Source organism: Triticum urartu, chromosome 3 (assembly GCF_003073215.2).
Source record: "Triticum urartu cultivar G1812 chromosome 3, Tu2.1, whole genome shotgun sequence".
Classification (NCBI taxonomy): domain Eukaryota; kingdom Viridiplantae; phylum Streptophyta; class Magnoliopsida; order Poales; family Poaceae; genus Triticum; species Triticum urartu.
This window is the reverse complement of record NC_053024.1, coordinates 9,619,691-9,638,279: the sequence shown is the minus strand read 5'-3', so window position 1 is coordinate 9,638,279 and position 18,589 is coordinate 9,619,691. Positions and strand designations below refer to the sequence as shown.

Genomic DNA, 18,589 nt, shown 5'->3' with positions numbered 1-18,589 from the left:
CCGGCTGTCACCCCCATCAAACCAAAACAGATTCTAAACAGAGCCAACGAGGCAGAGCAACCAATCTTTCTAAAACTGTACACATCATAGTAATAATTGTCCTAAAGTTTGCTACTTCCTCCATTTCTAAATATAAGACTTATTAGAGAATTCATACCAAAAATGTCAAACGAAAACCGAGCTCCATGAAGATATTTATTTGAAAATTTCAAAATTCAAACTTTTCAGTTTTAAAAAATTCTGAAAATAAATACACATATACTTAGATACATGATGTACATGTGTGGAAATTTTCGGGTCGAAATACATTAAAATTTGAGCTACACAAAAAAGACAAATCTAGGGCTTTTTAGCATATGTACTGTTCATCCTCAAAGTCCATTACTTTTTTCTTTTTATGCAGCTCGCAATTCAAGGTATTTTATCCTGAATTTTTTCACACATACACTTTACATCCTTGCATGCATGTGTATTTTTTCAGATTTTTTTGAAACTGAAATTATTGAAATTTGAATTTTTCCAAATAAAGGGCTAGAACTCGGTCTTCAAAATGCCCTACCCTTTCAATACGAACTACATACAGATATATATAGACATATTTTAAAGTATAGGTTCACTCATTTTGCTCTATATGTAGTGCGTAATAGAATCTCTAAAAGGGCTTATATTTAGGAACAGAGGAAGTACTTGTTTTTTTTTGGAGGGACAGAGGAAGTACTTGTTAGATGTATACACATACAGTATTAGATTGGAAAAGAGAAACCAAATGTCAAATGTGGTTGATCGATCATGCATGGGAAATTTGGAACTTCCTCTGCAGTTCGAGAGGAGTAAAAAGAGTCTGTGAGCATTCTGTAAACCACAACAGCTACCAATCCACAACCACAAGGCCAACAAAATTCCCCACCCTTCATGTTTTTTTGCCTGCCTCTCGATTCAATTCCGTATGGGAGCACCAAGAATTCCACCAAAGGTTCTATAAACATCCTCACAAGGTCGTTCGACTGATCGCTACTAATTACACTCCCTACAAGCTCAGGTAAAATCCCCCACCGAAAGCTCCCTGGCCTCCAACAATGCTGGGAGCAGTGAGCACTTGAAGCCATCAGTCACCAAAAAATCTTGAAAGAATAGGCACGCCCCTCACCTTGGCCCTGTGCGCACAACCCAGCTGCAGCAAAAATGCTCCCACGGGAGGCGGAAATGCCGGAGTTCTGAACACGTGGAGAGCCACTCGATCTGTGCAAAATGAGACGCGCTCGACTGCCGGAAAGTGCATGCAGCCTCGCGGTTCAGTGCTGCTATTGCGCGCATGAGCTGTTGCTTGACTTCGATTCTTCCAGGATCCGGTCCATGTATCTGCGGAACTTCTCGGCTTGGGGGCCGGGTCTTACGATGTTGACGTTGCTCCACTGGGAGCATGGATCGCTGAACCACCTCTTCCTGCCTGTGCACCACGCTCCGGGAACAGGTCTGTGACGCCATCGCTGGAGTATTTTCTCATCAATCCTGTCCAACAGATGCTCTTTCTCTCGGAACTTCCTAGCAAAGGGCACTCCGCTCTCCACAATCTCCTCATAATGTGTAATGTTTAGAAACCGGGGTTCCATCTGAGGTGGGTCGTCCCATGCCACGTACCGCAAGTCATTGTTCACTGTGAAGTTACGGAAGTCCGAGTTGCATGCGACTGAGTGGAAATAACCTTCCAGAGGCAACATCACGTTCGTGAAGTACATGAGAAGGGTCCGAGGGAGGTTCTCCCATCCGAAAATGCAGTACTCTATAAACCTCCGATTCAGAATGACCCAAGGAGAACCTATCACAGATGGAGTACACATAAGGATGTAAAATAATTGCTCGAAAGGAAGGCCAGGGAAGTGGAAGCAGAGGTATAATAATAATAATACCTGTGAAGAATTTGAAACCATCTGGGGTTGCCCGTTTCTCTGTGGATTGGAAGAACTGATTCCTGCCAGCCAGGTATATCCCAGCATCTACTATGACTGGTTGCACTCTCTGAGACCTGCAACAATATATTGGTGAAACTAATACCAGTGCAGCTAAATTCTTAGTAAGTTCAGATAGTACATACTCTTTCCATCCAATATCACTAGTGTGATCGATGAAGTTGAGGTGCCTTGGCACAGACGAGAAGACATGAACCAGGTCTGCAGCAAGCGAAAACATAAAAGACCATAAATACCAGACAAGTCAAGAAACCCCCAAGCTTCACTAATTACCATAAAGCTTCATCAGTTGAAACATATTCACACATGCGCAAAGCTGAAATGTATACATCAAGCTTAAATAACTCCAGACTAACGATAAGTAAGTTTTTTTCTTGAAACCATCTTAGCAACACAAATGAAACCAAACAGAGATCAATAGTGTGGGTTCATGAGGATCTAGGAACGAGAGAATATGACAAGTGGAGCAAAGTGTCGGAAAATTGCATATGCATGTTGGGGCTAGCATGCTACACATATTTTCAGCAGGAAATGATACATGAGATTTATCATATATGGAAAGACAAAATATATGATGAGGTCCAGGCAAGGATGACCGTAGTCTACATACTGTACTATGTGTCAGAGCAACAGCAGCACATAACTTCTAAGTACCAGATTATTATTATGTTAAAGCAAGCTAACCCTAGAAAAATTATGGACAAGCTAGGGAACAAGTATATGAGTGAGAGAGCAACAGCAGCACATAACTTCTAAGTATGTAGTGAAATCTATGAGAGCTGATTTTCACTTTTAAGCGACTGTCGCATTTCCACAATGACTTTGGAATTTCAGAGCAGGAAATCTGGAGACGAAGACGTGGGCATTCGACCACTTTGGGAGGAAGGAACACGAGAAGGAGACTCTCAGAAGTCAATTAAGCTAGGGAACAAGTATAAGAGTGAGAGAGCAACATGACCACATAACTTCCAAGTATGTAGTGAAATCTATGAGTTGAGTTTCAACTTTTTAGTGACTGTTGCATTTCCGCAATGACTTTGGAATTTCAGAGCGGGAAATCTGGAGATGAAGATGTGGGCTCGTGGCCACTTAGGAAGGAAGGAACACAAGAAGGGACTCTCAGGAGTCAAGAGTCAATTAAGTTGTTGTGTCTTTTGTCCGATCCATCAGTCATGTTTGCTTAAAATTTAAGGTTTCCTCATGCACAACTCATGGATTTTGGGATTAGGAAACACACAAGATTCATTTCTCAACTGAATGCTGATATTTTTTTCCTCCAATTTTTGTAATTCCTGCTTATTTATACAATTTCACCAAAGACCCCCTTATTTGTTAGAGACAACTTCCCCTAGACAATCAGCATAAATGAAACATGAATGCAGCTAGATGTTGTCAATTAGCATTTGGTCATATGCTCCGTATAAAACGGGTGATTGCTACATGCCCGAAACAAAGCTACAGCTAGAGTATAGAGTGTTGCGTAGAGCTAACAAGTTTGATGAGCTTCGATATGAAGAGAAGAACGGAGATAGGTAATTCAGTGGGTTTGGGCTTGACAAGAGGAAGCAGGAACACAGCAATTGACGAAAACAAGATGCCAAACTATATTTAGTAGTAATATATGTTGTGGTATACTACGTTCCTGTCAAGGGCAGCTTTCGTACCAGTGCCTAAAAACATTGTAAACAAGTACTCCGTTGTTACAAGTCAGCCAAACCTAACAGCAGCAGCAATACTCCTATTAGTCTACAAAGTATAATGGGACAGCAAGCATTAAACAGCACTTAAAACAAAGCAGCATCACAAGACAGATTTAATTCCGGGGGCTACAGCAACAGCTCAACCGAACTGCCGAAAATGTCCCTCTGCAGCTCGACAATTGAAGAAAGAAACGCCTCCCGAATCCCCAAAGCAAGGCACCAACCAGATTTGTGCTGCTAGATCCGGAGAGCGCAGGAAACTTCCCAAACTGATTGTGCTAGATTGGGGGAGGACGGACATTTGGAATCTTACCGTCCTGGGTGAGGAGGGGGTAATCGGCGGCGCTGAGCGTGACGAACCAGTCCCACTCGGCGTCGAGCCGGAGCAGGGCGGCGGCGGCGCGGAGCGTGGCGGCGAGGCCGGAGGAGCCCATGGGGGTGCCCGCGGCGGGGCGGCCGACGACGTCGACGTTCCCGAAGGCTGTGATTGCGGGGGCGGCCCGCGCGACGGCCGCGGCGAGCTCGAGGCGCTCCGACTCGGGCGCGTCCGCGGAGAGGTGGAGCAGGTACTGGTTCCGGGGGTGGTAGACGGCGAGGAGCAGGCGCAGCAGCCTGCGGCCGTCCCCGCGGCCGCCCGAGAGGAGGTACGCGAAGGAGGGGGGCGCGGCGGCCCCGCGGCGCACGTAGGAGGGCGGCGGGAGGCGCGCGAAGAGCGCGGAGGAGGCCGAGTAGCCCGAGAGCGCGGAGAGGAAGAGCATGAGCGAGACGAAGGAGACGGACACCAGCGGCAGCAGCCACTTGTCCGCTGCCCCCATCGCCGGCCCCGCCTCCGAGCCGAGCAGGGAGGAGTTGCTCTACGAAGCAGCAGGAGCAGCGCCGAGCTGCAGCTAGTCGGCCGCGCGCGGGAGCGGGCAGGTGTCGGCGTCAACGCCCGGGGCTAGGAGGACTCCGGCGACGGCCGCGGCCGCGGCGGGGTGGCGGCGGTGCTGCTGGTGGCGCGCGGGATCGCTGCTAGGGTTTGGCGGCGAGATCGCATCGGGGGGTGGGAATGGCGGGCGAGATCGGGTGGGCGCAGCAGCAGCTCGATCTCCTCTCCCTCTCGCGTACGTTTCTCTCTCTCTCTCTCTCTCTCTGCGCCTGCCAGGCCTCGCGTACGGAGGTGGGAAGGAGGGGAGAGAGAGCGTGAGGCGCCTGTCGCTATGTACCGGCGCCAACGCGAGGGGGACACGTCGACGGCACTGCTATAGCTCCATGACATGCCGGCCCTAAGCGTCAGGGCCCGCTCATCAGCCGGGCAGGGGCAGCTGGGTGGGGTTCGAACTGGGTCGCGTGGCGATGGGGACGGGGCGGGCGGGCCCCGCCGGGCAGAGGGAGCGGGGAGTTGTCGGATGGGGCGAGCGAACGGCGCTTGCTTCGGGCCGACGACGCTGGCGCGTGGGCCAGGTCGGGGGTGCCGCCACCGCGCGGTAAAGAATCGAGAATCCATCGGGTGGGGGTGGGTAGGTGGTGGCGAGTAGCGGGATGGTATCCATGGACCGTGGCCCGCCATGTCAGTGAGAGCTTCGGGGGGTGTTATAGTCATGGGCCCGGGTGCAAGTCAGCGAGGAGTGCAAATTTTAAATCTAGTTTTTTGCGTCGGATGGGAGGGGATGCAAAACTTTAACCGCAAGCGTTTGTCCCGCACGCGCGTGCATTTGACGTAAGTACGTACGTACGTCTTTGCTTAATTAGTGTAACTAAGACGACTTTGCCTTGTTCCTCGGCCTAATGTGGCCGCTAAAGTATATACTACTCCTACTACTAGTGCAGGCGATCTCTTTCTCCCTTTCGACCGAAACTCTACCTCCTTTCCCCCCTCTTTTCAAATCGAGTCTCTATCGCTTTGCTGCGAGCAGCTGCGTGACATCAAGTTAGCTGAAACGACCCCTGCCAACCATCCCTCCCATCTTGGATGAACCCGTCACGCTCAAAGCTCCGCTGGATCCTTTTCCTCCCCTCGCGCAAAGCCGGCTAGGGCAAAGTCCTCGCTCAATCGGATGGCGGCATTTCATCGTCAAGTTGGCCTTTCGATCTTTGATCCTTCTCGAATTCGTCCATCAAAGCGGAGCCGACGGAGCCCCGGCGTAGATTTCCCCTACCTTCATGGGGCGCCGAGGTTAGGGTTTCTCTTTGCACGTGCGCGAGAATGAGAACCGGTTGGTGTCAGACGCTTTAGAGATCAATTCAAAGGTTTCTTTGGGATGCGTGCGATAAGGCTTCTCATCTGTCATCGACAAAGTCAGGACGGCTCCAGCATGGGAACAGTGAAAGGGGCTCATAGAAGGCTCGTTTTGTTGATCATCCAGTGGTACAGGGACCTCGATGTTATTTTTATTTTTTTAGGGTGATTTATACATTTGATGAACTTTTTCTAATGGATCTGTGTATTTAGACCTCATTTTGTGATTTTTCTTCTTGCTGTTAAACAAACAGTTTGAGGTGGGAAGGGGGATCTACGTTGACTAGCCCTCGCTTTAGAAATCTGATTTGCCACTAGTCGCTCTATCGCACAGAGTTCTGAGTGTGTTGGCAGTTGACACTTGCTATCTTCGGTTTTTATTTTTTATGTTATCTTGTGCCAGAGTAGGTATGCTAAAATTAAGACACTTATTTTAAAACAAAGGTACTCCCTCCGTTCAGAAATATTTATTCTAAAAATGATTGTATGTAAATTTGTTTTAGTTCTAAATACAAACATTTTTAAGACAAGTATTTTCAAACGGAGGGAGTAGTAGTTAATTGGCCGTCTGTCCCCATTTACCTTGGAAAGATACCGCTAAAAACATTACCTTGGAAAGATCAACTGCTAATTTCTTGACACGGAAAACACCATGTCCGGTTTTTGTCAGTGAAGACGGCACATGAGTAGAGGGAGACGGTTTGTAATTGGATGGATCCTGTCGCAGATAGGAAGTACTAGTAGCACATCTCCATTCTGTAATCAACGTCACCGAATCACGGCTTGTTCTTTTGCGCGGGGGCAACGGCTACTCCACTCCACTCCACTCGCAGACTCCAGAACTAGCTGGTGAGTCAGCCTGTCGTGACCACGACGATGCTACTACTCCTTCACGGGTCACCCGCCACATGGGCCACGACGTGGATCCGATCTTCCTTTTCTTTAAGATGGGTCCGATCTTTTTTTTTCTTTGAGAAAAATTTATTAAGGGTGGACCCGATCCCTTTTTGTTCGAACCTGTCGTCCGCTTCGGACGACACGGCCCAGCGTGACAAACGTACGTTTTCAAGGCCCCGCCGTCCAGACGACCGGCCCAGCGGCGGCCCAGGTCGCCGATGGCAAGGCTCACTCTCTCTCCCCATCCCATGCCACGCCGCAACAAACTAACCACCACCACACAACGCGCCTCGCTGGAGCTGGACGAGGAAGGACGGCGAGGCTTAAGCCTGAGGGCGCGACTAAACCCCTCCCCGTCCTCCTCTGCTCGTCGCCGGTCGCCGCGGGATGGAGATCAAGGGGCTGGGGCAGCTCCTGGCGGCGCTGGCCGCGGCGCTGTTCCTGCGGGTCGTCGCCGCGGGGGCCGGCCCCGCCCTCCTCCCGCCCGCGGAGGATGAGGAGGGGGACGTGGAGGCCGGCGAGGGAGGAGGCGGCGGCGGGGTGCGGCCGGTGACCATCCGGTGGGCCCGCGTCACCTGCGCCCTCAAGAACAAGCGCGGGGACATGGTGAGTCGCTGTGGTTGACGCCGCCCTCCCTCTCAAGTCTCTCTTCTCGCCGGAGCCCCGTGGCCGAACACCATGCGCGCGCGCGCATTGGTCTTGTCTCTCTCTATCTCGTGCTAGTACATGGGTTGGGGGCGCACGATAGCGAGGGGCCACGTTCGGCTGGTCCGAGTGGCTGGCGCTGGGCCCTGCTGGGGCGTTGACTGGTTGACCCCGCGATGTGGCAGTGGCACTCGACAGTGAGGCCATACTGTTAATGCAGGTCAACCTGCATAATTTTGCGTTGTCTGAATCTTCCAGAGTATGCACACCCTACATTGTTCATCAATGTGCTGCGTAATTTTGCATCAGACAACGATTCAGAGTATGCACACCCTACATTGTGACCCCCGGGATGTAGCAGTGGCAACAGTGAGGCCAAACTGTTACTGCAGGACAAGTTGCATAACTTTGCGTGGGCTAATCCTTGTCTGAATCTTCCAGAGTATGCAAACCCTGTATCTATGTATTGTTCGTGATGTGCTGCGTGATTGTTTGCAGGCAAGGTTCCTGCTGTCGAATCTGTCCGGGGAGGCGAAACCAGGGAGGCTGCTAGCACTCATGGGGCCGTCAGGGTCAGGCAAGACGACTCTGCTCAATGTGCTGGCAGGGCAGCTCACGGCATCACCTTCCTTGCACCTCTCGGGCTTTCTCTATGTCAATGGCCAGCCTATGTCGCAGGGCGGTTATAAGTAAGCTATGCTAATTCACCTTGTGGTCTTAGTTTTCGCAAACATTTGTGGAAGAGAACTGATGTGTATTTCTTTCTGTAGGATCGCTTATGTGAGGCAAGAAGACATCTTCTTCTCACAGCTCACGGTGCGGGAAACACTCTCACTTGCTGCTGAACTCCAGCTTCATGACACCATGTCTCCCGAGAGGAAGGAGAAGTATGTTAATGATCTTCTGTTTCGCCTTGGATTGGTAAGTCATCATTGATTGATCAATAGCAACACACTTTTTTTTTCAATTTATCAGGGAATCTAACCTACATGATTGTTGGATGATCGATATATGTTACTCTCAGTTCATTCTGATTTGAGTTTTATTGTACTATAATTATGTATTCCTCTCTTTTTAATGAAAGGTCAACTCTGCTGATTCTATCGTGGGTGATGCAAAAGTACGTGGAATTAGTGGTGGTGAAAAGAAGCGCCTCTCGCTTGCATGTGAACTGATTGCAAGCCCTTCAGTCATCTTTGCGGATGAACCAACAACAGGTATTTTAGCCAATTCACCATTTCCCCCCGTAGTTTTGAATTAGCCTTTTATTTTACTTATGTATAGTTATTGTAGTTAGATTTACTTGCATGACTACAAGTGCTCGAGTCTCTTCTTTATCTAGCAAGTTAATGTAAATAGATAGTAATATACAAGAACTTAATAAAAAAAGTAGTAACACATAAACCTACTTCACTCAAATAGAACTATAGAAGGTTAACTAGGATTTCGTGGCACCTTGACAATGTCATTGCACTCCCAAAGGGCAGGGAGGTTGCCGTCCTCGTTATTCCTGTAAAAAGTACATAATGGTAATACTGTAGAAGTACAGAATCCCTGGTTGTAGTGTGGCAGTTTGTGACCAACCTAGGGTTATCTCAGGCAAGACAATCCACCCAAGTATCGCCCATGGTCCCATGAAGAAAAACGAGACAGACTGTTCTTGCAACTTACCGTTTTAAGTGGGATCCCTTATTGAAGTTTTGAATTTTCACATGGATCAGTTTTTTCTCCTGAGATCCTCTTGTGAATATTAGCCATGGAGTTTTTTCAATTGCCTGGTATGCCCAGCTGTAAAATATGAACTGGTTGATAGCACATGAACTTTGTGTATGTTTATTACTCTCTTTTAGGCCTTGATGCATTCCAGGCAGAGAAGGTGATGGAGACTCTTAGACAGCTTGCAGAAGATGGGCACACTGTGATATGCTCTATACACCAGCCAAGAGGTTCAGTCTATAGCAAATTTGATGACATTGTGCTACTGTCAGAGGGAGAAGTTGTATACATGGGGCCTGCAAAAGAAGAACCTCTGAAATACTTTGCATCATTAGGGTTGTTATTCTGCCATCACTTACATTCCTTTCTGGCATTCAATGTTTTCTGGAACATAATATTTTCATGATTTCCACATATCTCAAATTCAAATGTATGCACTGCAATTGCTTTTTCTATAATACAGTTAGCAGGGTTAAGTTAATTACCCAGGCATAGATTGGATTTTGGTAACACATCCCAGTCATTTTGTATTTGACACCCTAGCATGTCACGTTCACTTTGTTATAGACATGGATATGGTGATGTGTCAACATTTTAGTAATATTCATTTGGCCAACACGGTACTGAAGCAAGTGTTACATAAGTAGGCATATAGGGAGGTACTCCATCCCTAGGCATACATTAGTCCTTCATGTTTTCAGCAGTTAAGGTTCTATTGTACATTTGATTTTTCGCACTTGCTTCAAACTTAAGTAGTTTACCATTTGGCTGTATGTATCCTTGTTAGGAGAGCCTTGAAATTGAACATTCACAATGTTGGAATTTTTGACACGATGACTGATGTTTGTTTAGCTGTTTACGCCATGAAATACTTCAGGCCTAGTTTAATTAGCTGCTTAAGTTTTGGCCCGTATCTCAATTCTGTTTATTCTGCACCTGTACTATTACTGATTAATAATTTGAGTTTGTTTACTTCATCAGGTACCAGTGCCCAGATCATGAGAACCCTGCTGAGTTCTTGGCTGATCTCATATCCACTGATTATAGCTCAGCTGAAAGTGTACAGTCATCACAGAAAAGGATTGAGAACCTAATTGATGAATTTGCAAATAAGGTTCTAATTACTGAATTTAACAGCCCAGTAACACAATCAGAGGGCTCTGAAATTTCTACCAAACTTGCTCAGAAGTCTACTAGAAAGCAAAGACGTGGTTGGTGGAGACAATTTCGTTTGCTGTTCAAGAGAGCATGGATGCAGGTTTTTTCACTAAACCTTCTTTGATAGTATCTTCCAGCTTTTGACCCTTTAATATGATTTTCCTACTTCTGCCTTGACATACGGTGATAGGTTATTTTGGTGTGTGTGTTTAGCTTAAAATAGACTGGACCTATACTGTACCAAATTCAGGGGATCTATCTTTTCAATATTTACTGTAAGTTGACGCTTGGTGGCATGATGTGCTTTCACCAACTCTGTGGCTCATGTAGCTGCAACACATAACTACTGCATGAAACATGTAAGTACTCAAGAAAAGGGCTCTTGATGCGAACAAAATAAATTGAACACTTCTAGATTGGTTATTTTCTGAATTTCGAATCTTAGCGTGGGTAGCTTCGAGATATCTGAGCTTAGCTGCCTGAAATCTAAATGGGTGTTTTACCTGAAGATTGACTATCACTCTGCATATTGGTTGATTACGAGAAGTATTTCAGGCTTTTCGTGATGGACCAACAAACAAAGTGAGAGCAAGAATGTCCGTTGCTTCAGCAATTATATTTGGATCAGTGTTCTGGCGAATGGGAAAAACTCAAACTTCCATACAGGATAGGATGGGACTTCTTCAGGTAGAATATCTTGAATCTATGGGAGATACACATTCTGATATTTGATTTATCTTATAACTGTTCCCATTTTGTCTTAAAGAACAGTTTTCCTAAAAAATGCCTAAGCACCTCCTCATATTGTTCTGTTTTCTTTCATTTCACGTTAGGTGACTGCCATAAACACTGCAATGGCTGCTCTGACAAAGACAGTGGGGGTTTTCCCGAAAGAACGAGCTATAGTAGACAGAGAACGAGCAAAAGGTTCCTATGCACTAGGACCATATCTCTCATCTAAGCTTTTGGCGGAGATTCCGATTGGAGCAGCATTTCCATTGATATTTGGATCCATTCTATATCCAATGGCTAGACTTCATCCTACAGTTTCTAGGTCAGTATTATCCCCACATCAAAGCTTAAAGTGTTGCGCTAAGCCATAGTACATGCCATATGGTAGTATTTGGCATTGGTTTGGCTTATGCATATTCCTAACAAATATTCCATGTGCCGTATTTAGATTTGCCAAGTTCTGTGGCATCGTGACTGTTGAATCATTTGCGGCATCAGCCATGGGTCTTACTGTGGGAGCAATCGCTCCTACAACCGAAGCTGCGATGGCTCTTGGGCCATCCCTTATGACGGTGTTCATCGTCTTTGGAGGATACTATGTGAACCCTGATAACACCCCCGTCATCTTCCGCTGGATCCCAAAAGCGTCTCTGATCAGATGGTAATACTTATTCTTGTGATACTTAGTGGCTCCTGGCATAATAGGGTGGGACAGCTAACATCTAGATGTCTCTTTGCATTTATATTTTCAGGGCCTTTCAAGGACTTTGCATCAATGAGTTCAAGGGTCTGCAGTTTGAGCACCAGCATTCTTACGATGTTCAAACCGGAGAACAGGTATGGCCCATTCATGTGAAAGGCAGTTTCACTGCCACCAAATACATAACTTTGTCAAGGAAATATTGTTTAACCAGGGATGATATTTGAGTAATGATGTATGCAAACGAAGAAAAAGCTCATATGCTCTAAATATATACAAGTACTGGATGGCTACTTATAGATGTCAGGCTAATAGCTCATTCTCAACTATTTCTACCGGAAGATAAATACGGCTGTTTGAACACATGCTTGTCTGTGACAGGCCCTTGAGAGATTTTCGCTGGGAGGGATCCGCATCGCCGACACGCTGGTTGCGCAGGGCAGGATCCTGATGTTCTGGTACTGGCTGACCTACCTCCTCCTGAAGAAAAACAGAGCGAGGTACCAGCAGCTCCTGCCGCCCTCCGAGGAAGATCAAAGTAAGCAGCAGACGGAGTAGGCGTAATCATAATTTGCGTCATATTTATTCTGTGAAGACATCATGGCAGGGCAGGTCGTGTGTTGTAGCCAGTTTCCTTTTTTTTTTTCTGCTTCTGTGACACTTTAAGCATTCCTCTTTGGAAGAATCAAGAGAAATAAAATCATGAGAGAACCATCACGTGGATGATTCTTCTTCCCTTTAGTTGGAAAAGAAAAACCCAGACTGGCCGTCTGTTGCAAATGTTGGGAAAGCGGCTGTAGCACGTCGGGAGGGGCGGACACATCGGAGACTTAATAAGGGCCAACCGGCGGTGGTCCGGCCCAATGCACTCCTACAGGCCCCATCGGCCCAGCGTAATACGGGCCAACCCGTATGCCGCGAACCGTTAGCGTGATTAATAGTACCGTACCGCTAATTGATGAATCAGGCCCTCAGCTTATTAACTGGATTGATGGCCTATGCTCTGCGCCTCCACGGTTTGAAGCACGGCTGTCAGCTGACCGAAAATAAAAAAGGCCTTTGCAGCGAGATTGCCTCTCGGTTCTAGGCCGCGTTGCCTCACCCAGTGTATAAGTCCACGGGCCGAAGACGATGCATACGGTCGAAAAAACAGATATGTACATAAATAAAAAATCTGTATGCTCACCATGGAGCGCGCTGTGCTAGACAGTAGCACAATGCTTTTTTTTGGCATGACATTTGTTAGAGTTTTTTTTTGAATCAGTTTTCGTTTTCATTCTTAAAAATATTCATGTATTCTAGTACTACAAAAAAAGTATTCATATCTTATAAAAACATATTCATGTGGTTATGAAAATTTGTATGCATCACCGTGGAGCGTGCTATGCTAGAAAATAGCATAATGTTTTTTTAATAATTTTATTTGAGCATTTCAAACAAAAAATGTATTTTTTTGCTAAATCATTGATAGATTCCAAGAAAATATTCATGCAGCCCATGAAATTTGTTTTGACCCCGCATAAAATGTTCATTCACCTCTCAATAATTGTTTCAAAAAATTTACAAAAAAGTATCATGTGTCTAAGAAAAAGTTATTTTGTAATTACAAAAATAATCAAGTTTCATTGTTCGTTTACATTTTCTTATCTATGTACATCATGAAAAAATTTCCTCTTGAGAATTATATATTTTCAAAGCAAAAGGTGAATACGTCACAAATACAATGGTTGACGAATTTTTTTGTTGGCTTCAAATCAGCCGTATATACATCTGATAAGGGCAAAAATGGACTCCCTCCATTCACAAATATAAGATGTTCTAACTTTTTTCTAAATCAGATGTCTATATGCATCTAATTCAAGAAATATATACTCATGTTTGTTCACTCATTTCAGCCCGTATGTTATTGAAATGTCCAAAACATCTTACATTTGTGAACGGAGGGAATATGTCTGAACACCAAAATTTTTGGTGAGAATTGTTTGGTAAACTTGATTCTCAAATCAACACGACACTTTTATTGTCAACTTAATGCCTTATTGTCTTATCTTTTGCTGTTCCAACCTAGTGCTTTATGATGCTCGAATTTTGGGAGAAAAACATGTGCATGTAATGCCCAAATTATTTTTACAAGCCGTTTCTTTTTTAACATGACAACATCATGGTTATGCTCAATTTTTTAGTTAAACTTGGTATAGTCATGCAATTTGCATAGCGCACTTTCCCCCCCATGATCAGCTATATTTGTGAATGGAGGGGTTTGTAATTTGTGCTGTTTACACCAGTGAAAGACTTCTTTGACAATGAATGTTTTATGGCTCAATGCATGAGTGCTCATCATTTTGTAAGTGTTCAAGTGTACTCCTGCTCCCCCACCCCCGAGATTTTTGGCTACGACTATTGAACTACAAGAAATGACGTGTTAAGTTGGATCTCGCGGCAAACCAGTGGCGGAGACAGGCCCTGGGCCCCCCTAACAACAGTAAGTTATGCCTAATATGCATGTATACAGATGATTTTGGGCTGCTAAACTAGTGTAATCTAGTGGGCTGGCCCTCCTTAATAAGGATTAACAACACTCTGGTCCTCCTCACTCATTTTTCCTGGCTCCACCACTGCGGTGAACTGAGCCTACTTCAGATGGTTAGGTTCTTTCTGGTGGAACCAGCCCATCGAAAAGTTGGTGCCCGTAATTTTTCTGAATTTAGTTTAAACTTTCCGATGATGTATTCAGTGGAAGGAGACGCTCGTATCGACTACGGAGACACCTGTGGTGACTTCGTCAAACTCAAAATAACGTGCCGACTCACTCTCGTGGAGATGCTCATAGAAGTAGGATGTGCGTGCACGCATTCATAGAAGTAGGATGTGCGTGCCGACTCACTCTTAATTTTGTAGCACTTGTCATATTTTGTCTGTGAACACGTCATGGCAGGGCAGGCCGTGTTGTAGCCGGTTTCTTTTTATTCTGCTTCTGTGACATTTTAGGCGTGCCTCGTTGGAAGAATCAAGAGAAATAAAATCATGGGAGAACCATCACGTGGATGATTCTTCTTCCCATTAGTTGGTAAAAAGAACATACTGGCCGTCTGTTGCAAATGCTGCACTCATGCTGCCAAGGGTAATTTTTTTTCCTGAAAAATGGAGCGATCTGGTAAGCTGTTTCATTAACTTTGGCCACTAAAACCAGGGCAAAAAATTTCCTGAAAAATGGAGCAATTTGGCAAGCAGTTTCATTGACTTTGGCTCGCTAAAACTAGGGCATTTGTTTTTTACTCCCCTTGGCCTGGCCCAATGCCAAAAAGATGATCATTTAAAAAATCTAAAAGGAAAAAAGGTAAACTAAAAAGGAAGAAAAAAGTAAAAAAGGAGAGAAAAACAAAAAAAAGAAACATGAAAGATGAAAATCGAAAAAGAAATAGAAAAAGAAAAAAAGGAAGGAAAAAAATGTTCAGGAACCTTCTAGAAGGTTTCCAAAATCAGAAAAAAAAACGGCTGGGAATCTCTAGAAGGTTCCCAAAATCGGGATAGCTGAAATGATTAACGGGCCGGCCCAGATCGCGTCGCTCGCTCGGGAATCCCCTGTGCGAATCCTCGACAACTTGACGCAACTTGCGTAGTATATGGTTTTTCGACGCCAGCAAACCATCTTTACCGATTATTAGTACCATACCGGTAAATTACCAACCAGGCCCTCATCTTATAAACTGGATTGACTGCTTTTGCCTCGCGCCCCACGGTCGATAGACGGCCGTCAGCTGAGAAAAAAAAAGGCCACATCAGCGAGATTGCCTCTCGGTTGTACGTCCGTGGCTGCATCAATGCAAAACGTGTCCCTGCATTGATCAGAAACCATGGACCGAAGCTGATGCATATGGCCACCGTGGGACGCTGTGTGTGCTAGACACTAGCACCATGCTTTTTGAACATTTTTATTTATGCTTCCGTCCTACGTGTATGCTTTGATTTTTATTTATGTTTTAAAATATTTTTAAGTTTCCAAAACATGTCCAAATTTATTTAGAAAACTAGCTATATCTGCATATTAAATATATTTAATGGTTTTAGTTTGGTATTCTAGGTATTGATACATTTTTATATAAACTTGGTCAAACTTTACAATGGCTATTTTTTTAAAAGAAGTTAATGCACACTATATTTTTGGACGAAGGGAGCACATACTACATATGCGAAATCACATCATTTTTTAGCATAAGCTAGATCTTTAAAAGAGACCACGAGAAATTGTTTATTTATCCTAGAGATCACAATAAAATGTTCATATATCCCGCGGAAGTTACTGATAGTTAATGAAAAGAGTATTATGTGATTCATCTGATTTTCTGAATTCGCATAAATGCATATACACAAAATTGTATGTATCACCCGTGGAGCACACAACATTATTTTTGGTGAAAGAGGATTTGTATTACTCAATCAAATGATTACAATCTAAAGTACAAAAATCTATTGCATTGACTAGTCTAGAACCTAACCAAATTGCGGTATTACCTAACAAATGTTTGAAATATGCTCAAGTGGTAATTATTAGTAATACAAACTTTTACGGTTCCCTCTCATGATCTCCTTTATTTCATGCACCAAGAAAGAGTGACGCGATGGTTCATGCTTCGAGCTTTGAATCATCATCATGCCTTTTTGATATTTATTGATGTAAAAATTAGCACCATGTTTTTGATATATATCGACGTACAAATGAATAAAAATATTTTCGGAGATCCAATTCGGCTCCTAGGTGTCGGGGTTGAATCCGGCAGATATTTAATATGCAGATATACATTTTTATTTATGCTTCCGTCCTACGTGTATGCTTTGATTTTTATTTATGTTTTAAAATATTTTTAAGTTTCCAAAACATGTCCAAATTTATTTAGAAAACTAGCTATATCTGCATATTAAATATATTTAATGGTTTTAGTTTGGTATTCTAGGTATTGATACATTTTTATATAAACTTGGTCAAACTTTACAATGGCTATTTTTTTAAAAGAAGTTAATGCACACTATATTTTTGGACGAAGGGAGCACATACTACATATGCGAAATCACATCATTTTTTAGCATAAGCTAGATCTTTAAAAGAGACCACGAGAAATTGTTTATTTATCCTAGAGATCACAATAAAATGTTCAATATATCCCGCGGAAGTTACTGATAGTTAATGAAAAGAGTATTATGTGATTCATCTGATTTTCTGAATTCGCATAAATGCATATACACAAAATTGTATGTATCACCATGGAGCACACAACATTATTTTTGGTGAAAGAGGATTTGTATTACTCAATCAAATGATTACAATCTAAAGTACAAAAATCTATTGCATTGACTAGTCTAGAACCTAACCAAATTGCGGTATTACCTAACAAATGTTTGAAATATGCTCAAGTGGTAATTATTAGTAATACAAACTTTTACGGTTCCCTCTCATGATCTCCTTTATTTCATGCACCAAGAAAGAGTGACGCGATGGTTCATGCTTCGAGCTTTGAATCATCATCATGCCTTTTTGATATTTATTGATGTAAAAATTAGCACCATGTTTTTGATATATATCGACGTACAAATGAATAAAAATATTTTCGGAGATCCAATTCGGCTCCTAGGTGTCGGGGTTGAATCCGGCAGATCTCGGGTAGGGGGTCCCGAGCTGGTGATTTTGGCTAAATGGTAACATGACAAAGATGGACACGGGCTTTTACTAGGGTTCAGGCCCTCTCAAAGAGGTAAACCCTACATTCTGCTTCTATTGTATTGATTTTGGTTGGAGTACAAAATACAAGATGATCTACCTCGAGACCGTATGTGAATGAATCTGACCCTACAGTCTAAACCCCTTGCTTATATAGGCACCGGGGGTACCTAGGGTTACATGTAGCTAGGTCGGTTACATTGAGGGACAAACATGCCGATGATTTAAGCGTGTCTTGGAGTATGTCCCAAGTCTTCGCAGGATTCCATTTGAGTACACCCTGGGGCATGGCAAACATGGCCCACTCGTAGATTATCTGGGAGTCCCCGGCCCGACCCATGTTTGTGGGGTTGTCGTGGTTAGCATTCCATAGTCTAGGACACCGTTACCAGGTGTGTGCTCCTCATGAAAAATGATTTTTGAAATGTGAAAAAAATCAACACAAAATTTTGATGTGTTCATAGACACATCCAAATGCTACTTGCAAATTTTTAGGAAAAAAAGGTTAAGCATTTTGGACTGTGCAAAAAAAATCAAATTAAACACCAAATGTTGCATCTAAATTTGTTTTGTTTCACCAATAAAGCATTGCTACTCCGTTTCGCATGAAAATTGTCAAGTATGCTTCCGACACGAACACAAATATCTTTTTTTAAAATCAGATTTTTTTTATTTTTGTACTATTTTTTATTTTACTGTTCATGTAGGTGCAAATGCACCTGAAAGCCAAAATGCCATCCCCAAATGCACTACAATCTTGTTGTTTTTATAGAAACAACTATTGAGAGGGGGCATTTTAGCAATGAGGTTGCTATTTTTTTTGTGAACAAAGACACCCATAGGGCATCTTAGACTCGATTAATATCAAGGAAAACAAAAGGCCAATATAAAGGATTAACAACTGGACGTAGAATAACCAGTAAATAGTAAAATTACATTAAAAAAATACTAGTCGTCTTCTTCCTCTAATTGTACATCCATTTTTTGTTAGTTTGATTCTTTATGAAGGTGGAATCTTTCATTGACACCGTGATGAAGATATAGTGATTCGATGGCTACTTATACTAGATGTCTACTTATACTAGATGTCAAGGCTAATAGCTCATTCTCATCTACTCCTTCCGTTCCAAATTACTCGTCGTG

The 18,589-nt window shown here is 43.8% G+C and overlaps 2 protein-coding genes across 2 annotated transcripts; one reads left to right on the top strand and one right to left on the bottom strand.

Moving 5' to 3' along the window:
* Positions 1-767: 767 nt before the first annotated feature.
* Positions 768-4,819, bottom strand: LOC125542368 (beta-glucuronosyltransferase GlcAT14A-like). Its single transcript, XM_048705385.1, has 4 exons — positions 3,981-4,819; positions 2,093-2,168; positions 1,908-2,023; positions 768-1,816 (listed from the first exon to the last, which is right to left on the bottom strand). The coding sequence occupies exons 1-4, from the start codon at positions 4,480-4,482 to the stop codon at positions 1,302-1,304; spliced, it is 1,209 nt and encodes a 402-aa protein (XP_048561342.1). The 5' UTR covers positions 4,483-4,819; the 3' UTR covers positions 768-1,301.
* A 2,210-nt stretch (positions 4,820-7,029) lies between these two features.
* On the top strand, positions 7,030-12,483 carry LOC125542367 (ABC transporter G family member 7-like). Its single transcript, XM_048705384.1, has 11 exons — positions 7,030-7,388; positions 7,926-8,116; positions 8,198-8,348; positions 8,512-8,644; positions 9,278-9,479; positions 10,125-10,401; positions 10,857-10,988; positions 11,135-11,355; positions 11,482-11,694; positions 11,786-11,870; positions 12,115-12,483. The coding sequence occupies exons 1-11, from the start codon at positions 7,170-7,172 to the stop codon at positions 12,289-12,291; spliced, it is 2,001 nt and encodes a 666-aa protein (XP_048561341.1). The 5' UTR covers positions 7,030-7,169; the 3' UTR covers positions 12,292-12,483.
* The last annotated feature ends 6,106 nt before the right edge of the window (positions 12,484-18,589 follow it).